The sequence below is a fragment of the Bidens hawaiensis genome, unplaced genomic scaffold (genome assembly GCF_021521415.1).
Source record: "Bidens hawaiensis isolate Kalapana, Puna unplaced genomic scaffold, B.hawaiensis_p1.1 tig00018151_1, whole genome shotgun sequence".
Classification (NCBI taxonomy): domain Eukaryota; kingdom Viridiplantae; phylum Streptophyta; class Magnoliopsida; order Asterales; family Asteraceae; genus Bidens; species Bidens hawaiensis.
Window position 1 is genome coordinate 48351 of NW_027492748.1, and position 9030 is coordinate 57380.

The 9030-nt window shown below is 35.9% G+C and overlaps 2 protein-coding genes across 2 annotated transcripts; both read left to right on the forward strand.

Annotated features, from left to right (window-relative positions):
• The first annotated feature begins 2217 nt into the window (after positions 1-2217).
• On the forward strand, positions 2218-2676 carry LOC143555561 (ethylene-responsive transcription factor ERF109-like). The gene has a single exon (XM_077045092.1). It carries the CDS (start codon positions 2218-2220, stop codon positions 2674-2676), a length of 459 nt encoding a protein of 152 aa, XP_076901207.1.
• A 3789-nt stretch (positions 2677-6465) lies between these two features.
• Positions 6466-6894, forward strand: LOC143555562 (ethylene-responsive transcription factor ERF109-like). Its single transcript, XM_077045093.1, has one exon. The coding sequence runs from the start codon at positions 6466-6468 to the stop codon at positions 6892-6894; it is 429 nt and encodes a 142-aa protein (XP_076901208.1).
• Positions 6895-9030: the final 2136 nt, after the last annotated feature.

Sequence of the window (9030 nt, forward strand, 5' to 3'; positions counted from 1 at the left end):
ATGGTAACATTAGTTATTTTATCTATTTTCTTTAGCTTTTAAGCCCTAATAATAGTGGCGGGAAAACTGAAGAGAAAAAACCGGAGAGTTCCGGCGGGTGGAGCAATCATCACGGGTATGGATATCCGACACCATACCATCATCACATGCTGACACCAGTGTACACAGCGAGCTACAACATGGCGCGTCCTCCGTTGAACAGCTCCACCCGCCGGAACTCTCCGGTTTTTTCTCTTCAGTTTTCCCGCCACTATTTTTAGGGCTTAAAAGCAAAAGAAAATAGATAAAATAACTAAAGTTACCATTGTGCCCTTGACTTAACTAGAAAAATTAAACAGGGTTACGAAAAAGTACTAAAATGGCCAGTTTTTGAAACATGGAGTAGCCAGTTGCGAAAAATTCAAAAAAGTACTAAAGTTGCTTAGTTAATCAAACCACAGGTACTAAAATGACACTTAACTCTAGCCCTAAAAACAACAAAGATTAAAAGAAATTTGTCGTTCAAAAATAATATTCATTTGACAAAGAATATCAATCATTAATCAATCAACCAATCATACTCAGTTAAGTCCCACCAACAGCAAAGATATAAGACCATGTGTGGTCATAAAGCTCCACTACCAGGCATTATGCGTCACGTCTATTCAGAGTTATGGTTTTTTACAAAAACAGGCTGTAGTTATAACTCTCCACCCCCAGGCATTATGTGCCACGTGGCGCCCAGTCATTATTAATTTTATTTGTTTTTGAAAACCGGGCACCGCGTTTGGCATAGAGTTTTGTAGAAGTGCAAAGTAGGCGGCCATTTGCGGGTCAAACATTTGCGGGACGGGTACGGTTGGCGTCGGGGCGGTAGATTGGTTCGGTTGTGGATTTTGGTTGGCTTGACGGGCATATTGGCCGAAACCGAGAATATTTTGGTTGTTGTTTGGAAACATGATGGTATAAGTATTTGTGTAAAAGATATAAATATTTGTGTAAATTGGTATAGATTGGAAGGAATGTGTTAAGAAATATGAGTTTGGTTTGTTTATATAGTATAAATATAATTAATATATTTTTTTTTTAAAAAAAAGCCTAACGGCTCTTTTTTTGGATCTGCGTGCCATGTCCAACGTTTTAGATATAACGTTTGAAAAAAAAGCATAACGCAAGGGGGGGGTGTACCCCCGCGTTTACACCCACAACGCTGGCCACAACGTGACCAGTACACATGGTCTAAGTAGGGTCTGGGGAGGGTGAGATGTAGGCACACCGTACTTCTATCCAACAGGCTAAAGAGGTGGCTTCCAGAGATACTCTCAGCTCTGAAATACATATGTATGAGGCAATATAAAGTAAATAAAATAGTGATGATAATAATAATAATAATAATAATACAAAGTAATAATAATATTAATAAAAACAATAACAGTAATAATAAAATAATAATAATACTATATGATGTGTGATCAAAATAAGGTAAATATAAGCCATAAGATTCATTTGACAAAGAATCTTAGCTAAAATTTACTTAATTTCTTAAGAATGTATTTATAGGCCAAGTGGATTTTCAGTAACAAGTTTTTATTGTTAAAAGTAAGTTTTTCTATAGCTTTAAATTAAAATAAAAACTTTATAAATAAAAAGATAATGATGTTAAAGATATCTGTATACACTTTACGCAAAAAAATATATATATATATATATAATTGCATACACGTACATACAGTTTTAGAAACGACTCATAATCATGTCTACCAATTGATTAATCTAATAAACTCAACATATACATCTAGTTATTTCTTAAGTAAATTACATTTTTTTATTTTTAGGTTTACCTCAAATTGCATATTGTGTTGTTAATTTAATCCTGCTAATTACATAGAACAGTCGTTAGACAAATAACTAATTGCAATTTTAACTTCTCGATCTAATTTGAGGTAAACCTATATAACAAGATGTAATTTACTCATATTTCTTTTACTTTTCTCTTAAAAGATAATTTAATTCGCAGAACAACATTTTGACTAATCTTACATTGTTTTATAATATTTCAAACCCCACTAACTGATAATTAAAAAACTTATAAAACATGGGTTGTATATAGCAGCATACAGTTTTGTAGATATTTTTATCCACTTGTGTACAATCAGTGTATGGTGTGCGTCATCTCTCCACAAACTATAAGCTATATATAACAAGACACTTCAACGTGTTATTTTCTCTCAATGAAAGATGAATATGAATAAGCCCTCAGTAATCCCAAACACCGCAGACGTGAACTCCGTCATGGTTGCTGTATTCCGCCACGTCATAAGCGGCGGAAACGACAGTGTGCCTCATGGTTCTGTGATCGAAGACAACCTACCAGAGCAAGAAGTATGCCGCTACTGTGGAATGCGAACTCCGGACTGTTTAGGATGTGAATACTTCACTGCAGAAGAGAGGAGGCAGAAGAAGAAGAAGAAGAAGAAGTATACAGGAGTGAATTTACGGCCGTCGGGAAAATATGCTGCGGAGATAATGGTTCCCGGGAAAAAGCGGAAGTGGCTGGGAACGTTCGAGACGGATAAAGAGGCGGCTAGAGCTTACGACATTGCGAGCCTCAAGTACAGAGGAAAGTTAGGTAAGACCAATTTTCCTGTGGAGGAGTACCCGGAGATTCAACAAGAAGAAATCGGTCACATCGATTAAGAACATCCCGAAGCCTCAAAAAGAAGGAAACGGAAATATCAAAATCCTAAAATGTAATCAATAGGGTTGGTAGTTCATTGATATTGATAAAAGATATTAAACCACTAGAGTTTTAAAAGATATTAAGCTAGTTCTACATATGACAAGGATTAAAGATGCTGCCTTCATTGAGAAAAAAAAAATCTCAAATGTAAAATTAAAATATGTGAGTTGTACACAACATCTTCTTTCTTTTTTTTTTTCTTTTTTTACTTTGCTAGCTTAAAGACCACATTGCAAATGCGTTGTAGCCATACTCGGTGGATTCATCAGAAATGATTTCTTTTATTTTTGTAGATTCAAGTACATTAAAATTAATTATATATAAATGATAAACAAAAGAAATTTTATTCCACAATCACAAAACAGTTACAAGTATATATATGTTCGAATCAAAATAAAAGTAAAAATTCACAAGAACCCTAGATCGTTTCTAAACAAACAACTCGCAGTTCCAAAACGATTTACAAGAAAAATATACTATCTTGATGAAAAATACCTGCAACATTGAAGTGCAGGTTTTCAACAGCTAATCAACACTAAAACGAGAGATCAAGGAATGCAGAGACCTTTGAATGACCCAAATTTTATAAGATTAAAAAAAAAAGAAAATACAAAATACATGACCATGGAAACCAAAGAAACACATCAACTACAGCTATAGGAATTTTCAAAAACTCGTTTAACTTCAGGCTAGTCGCCTAGTTGGACGTATTTAACCGTATAACTATTGTTCTAACTTCTAACTGTACTGTATTGAGGAAAACTGTTTCGTAATTTACCCGTTTTCGACTGAAGATTTAAAAACCCCCCTTTCCCGATGTACTCGTCCAAGCTTCCCCACTGTTTGAAGAGAGTTAACATCCTCCTTTTGAACGTAGGATTTAGGTCCCAAAATGTTTACTCATGTATGAACATTACTTTTGTATTTTAACACCACAAAACTTACTTTTATTTAAGTGTTAATATAACTTCTTTACAAACATTGGAGTTTAGTTTTAAACTCATTAATTTACCGGGCGTTCCTTGACACAATTAGAAAATGCAATTTCAGCTTCAAGACGTGTGCTCATTGATTTGCCTCAAACACTCTCATCCACCGTCTTAGTGTAAGTCCCCGGTACGATGGTGATTGATACGAGATTCACACAAGGTCTAGGAGTGCGGAATCCTCCAAGACTCGTTTATGGTGTTAGAGACGAAGAACACGATTACACACAAATAAACACACGAATTCAATAAACAGATCTGTAGATCGCTTTATATATTAATCAAAACACGTTACATACCGAAAGAGAAAACATATTACGGCCAACCTGAGATGAGCTCTATCTCGGGTCTGCCCACACGACTACCCATCTCTGTTTCTTTCTAAACAATTTAACGGCTTCACAAATACTCTCTCTTTTCTGAACACCAAACCCTAAACATGACACACATATATATATACAAACATCTTCTCGGGCATGGGCTTGGGCCTAATAGGTAAAGTTGTTCTAACTTCACCAATAGGTGAAGTTGTCCTAACTTCACCTATGACGAAGTTGGCTATGTCCACAACTGCTCCCTAGCTGGTCGGAATTGCATAGGGACGGTCACAAAATGCACCAACAGACTCCCCTTGACCATTGCTCTCAATTCAAACAAACACTAAAGATCATCTGTTACAAAACATGCACCAACAGATACCCCCATAACTGATGATTTTTGTGTTCTTCTTCTGGTCAGACTCGATCTTCAGACATTGCACTGTGATCTTCAAGGTTGAACTTCACATATATATGCAACATCGATCCTGTCTTCTACCAGCAGTATCTGAATCTGTCTTGTAGCTTCATAAATCAACCAATCACCCGACGTCTTCCATATCAGATCTCCTCTTCAATGTAAGCCCATCCAAATTATATCGAGATCTTTGATCTGCATCCCGATTCCTAATTAATCATCTCAACTGTAATCTGTTTGTAAGATAAGGTTCAATCTTCAACTACTCAACAACAAATGATCAGTTTTATCACAAAACCACATTGACAAAATCTAACACACATGTCTTGTAATAATCATCAACAGCTTAACCAAGCCTCCATGATATTTATTACCCGAGCATCTTTATTTAAATAGCTGACCCGTAGTTGTTCACATGTAGGACCTAGAGATACCAATTGACACTCTTTGTCGGAACAACGTTTTCGGGCTCATAATAATCGTGTAAACCCGGTCATTCGGACGGAAACTCCAAAAAATATTATCACCAAATTTTTCCTCAATGATCCTCTTTTCATATGACATATGAAAATTTTCGTTCAAGAAAATTTCACGATTTTTTTTAATGCCATATCTTGAAAGTCGGAGGAAAAGGAAAACATATCGTTAACTTCACCTGGTAACTTCACCCGTTAACTTCACCTGATAACTTCACCTAGATAACTTCGCCAAAACCCTATAACTTCGCCTCTGCCGTCTTTTCCAACTAAAACCATATTTGAAACGTACCAAAAACACCAAAACGTAGATCTCGAACCATAGCTTAAGAGCCTAAGGCTCTGATACCACTTGTAAGTCCCTGGTACGATTGTGATCGATACGAGGTCCGCACGAGGTCTAGGAGTGCGGAATCCTCCTAGAACACGATTACACACAAACAAACACACGAATTCAATAAACAGATATGCAGATCGCTTTATATATTAATCAAAACATGTTACATACCGAAAGACCCGAGGTGAGCTGTACCTCGGGTCCGTTCACACGACTACCCCTCTCTGTTTCTTTCTAAACAATTTACCGGCTTCACAAATACTCTCTCTTTTCTGAACACCAAACCCTAACATGACAAACATATATATATATAGATAAACATCTTCGCGGGCTTGGGGTTGGGCCTATGTTGAAGTTGTTCTAACTTCACCAATAGGTGAAGTTGTCCTAACTTCACCTATGACGAAGTTGGCTACGTCCACAACTTCTCCCTAGCTGGTCGGAATTGCATAGCGACGGTCACAAAATGCACCAACACTTAGTCTTGGCTTACCTCAGACATACAACACAAAAGATTGGTATAAAGATATCATAACATGTCACACCATGAGATATCGCTAAACGAACCACTTAGCATAAAATGCTAAAATCATCTTAAACAGGCTTAAGATACACCTAGCCCAGCATTTCAATTTGGGTGTAACAAGTTGAATCAAGAGTACAAGTTTCTCACGGGCGGCATAACATACTCCCGTGGACATATGGTATCCCCAATTCAACATCAATTCTCCATTTTTAACCGGCATTTTTATTTAGTACTTTCACCGTTATATTTGATATATATCTTATGAATTATTACCACACTTTATATTAGTACCGCTTTAAATAGTTCCCGACAAGTTTTAACAACGATTTTTTAATCGTTTTAAAAGAATGCTTTATTTTTTACCGCAATACATTTAAAGTGGTTCAAGAACCGTTTTAGAAAATCACAATAACCGCTTCAAAAGTTCTTTATTTTTTATTTTTTATTTGACCTGTCACTTAGAAACAAATAAACTAAAGGAAAGTTGGGTCTATAGAACTGCCAATAGCAAACACCTTTTAGATATAAAAGTGCGTGTGGGTCTAAGGACAACCAATGACAAACAATTTTTTGATATGTTATCCACGTGTAAACTCAGTGTATGACTTAAGAAGTGCGTCACCTCTGACTTCATAGTTGACAGATCGTAAGCTATATAATAGATATGTAACCTCTTTGTTTTCTCAATGCAAAGAACTGAAAATGAATATACCTTCAATAACCCCGACGACGTCAACTCCATCATTGTAGCTGCATTACTCCACGTCATAAGCGACGGCCGCAACGACATTGACGCTCACGGTTCTGTGATGGGAGATGGTTTTCCGGAGCAAGAAGTATGTAGCTACTGTGGAATGCGAACTCCAGACTGCTTAGGGTGTGAATTCTTCTCTGCAGAAGAGAGGAGAAAACGAAGGAAGTATAGAGGAGTGAATTCACGGCCGTCAGGAAAATGGGCGGCAGAGATAATGGTTCCCGGGAAAAAGCGGAAGTGGCTGGGGACGTTCAAGACGGAGAAAGAGGCGGCTAGAGCTTACGACATCGCGAACCTCCAGTGTAGAGGTAAGTTTGCGAAGACCAATTTTCCTTTGGAGGAGTACCTGGAGATTCATTAAGAAGAACTCAAAACCTTGTAGAGAAGACGAAAAAAGAGAGATTAATTAATATTGTAAAATATAAAACTTAAAGATGTACAAAACATATTTTTTATTTTGCACAAACCAACAAGCATTGTAGGCTTGTAGCGGCTAGCAAAATTTGGTGGCATGGATTTATCAGAAATCGATTTCTTTTATTTTGTTGGGTCACCTACATTATATTATAATATAATAACTATTATATATTATTACTGATACTATATAAAATTTATGATGGGCGATCATATGTCGTTGTTGTCAGCGATAAGAGTCAAGTAGCTGTGGTCCAATATTGCTATATATTAATGTTTACTAGTGATGGCTTGGTTATTGTCGATATCTCGGGTCTATTGTCGCTTACGGTTGGTGTTGATGTGCACCGGTTGAAACAATAAAGGACTTTAGTTTCTGAAATTTTAAAAGGTGCTAGCTATAGGAGAAATTATTTTAATCAGTTCATAACTTATATTTGAATTTTTTTTACAAATTGGGTATGTTTGGGTTACTAATCACTTGGGGGCTGGCTTTGTTTTTTAATCACAAATGGGGTGTTAGTTTTTAATAGTGGCGAATAAAAAAGTTGGTATAGGTGTGTAAGATAATGCAAGAAGGTTGTCAGGTGAGAGAATCTTATTTGTATTTGATAGTGGCGAATAAGGTAAATTGTGTTTGATAGTGGCAAATAAGATAAACTGCGTTTGATAGTGGAGAGTAAGAATGAGGTCACGTGACCAAGTACAATTAGCACTTAGTATTGGCGAATAACATTAATATAACTTGATATCGGTGATTAAGTGTCTCAACTTTTCCTACTTCATTCTCTGGAAATGTTTTGATTATCTTCTTCCTCATATTCACATAGTGAGCCAAGTTTGATGGTTTAATATCACCTGAATTTGTTTCAACTGCATGCGTTACACATTTGAATAATAAACATATCAATAGTTTGACTCGAGTAGGGTTTGATGATGTTGACCCCCATGGTTATAACCTTCTCTTTTAACTCTTTCAGTTTTGAGTTTGTGAAGAAGAATCTTTTAGATATAACGTTAACTTTGTATGTCATCTTGTTTATAACCTCGGGTAATTTGATTGTTTTAGTATTTGTTGAGAAATTAAAATTAGGGTTATATTAAGGTTATTCGCCAATACTAAGTGCTAATTGTACTTGGTTACGTGACCACATTCTTACTCGCCACTATCAAACGTAGTTTACCTTATTCGCCACTATCAAACGCAATTTACCTTATTTGCCACTATCAAATACAAATATGATTATCTCACCTGACAACCCTCTTAAATTCTCTTACAAACCTATACCAACACTCTTATTCACTACAATTAAAAACTAACATCCCATTTGTAATTAAAAAACAAAGCCAGCCTCCCAAGTGATTAGTAATCCCAAATATACCCCATTTGTAAAAAAAATACCTTATATTTCAAATAATTAAAGGATTAATATCATATATACAAAAAAAAAGACGTTTAATACAATATAATATAATTATTGTATTTAATAATGCAATTATATAGAACTAGATGTTAGTCCCCCTCGTGTTACGAGGGGCACATACGAAACTATACGTTTAAAGTGTAAAGTAATTACTCCGTATATTGGTGGCGGTTGTAATGCAATACATTAGATTTTTATTGCCATGCCATATGGCCGCATTATTCTTACATTAACACACTACATTATCAAGCTACATTAGCCATACATTAGTTTCATTGTCATGTTACATGACCCTAATATGCATACATTACTTGCATCATATTATGGGAATGGAACTCTTCTTTCAATTCCAAAGCTTTATAAGAATGTCATCGGATGATGACAATAATATGGGAGGCTAAGGTGGGACTGTAGATTGCTACACATTGGATATAATCTGCAAGTGTCTCAAAAGCATACATGTCATCTGCACCAGCAACGATCCACTGTTTGCGTGCTATGAACTTTGGTGACTTGACTACATTTCAATCAAATTATTATCAAGTACATTAGGGACAATATGAAAATACGCATTAAAGAAATGAAATAAAGGTCACTAACCCAACAGCTCAGTAATTCGGGTTGAAACATGTTGACCTCAAAAGTAGCCGTGTAGTGGC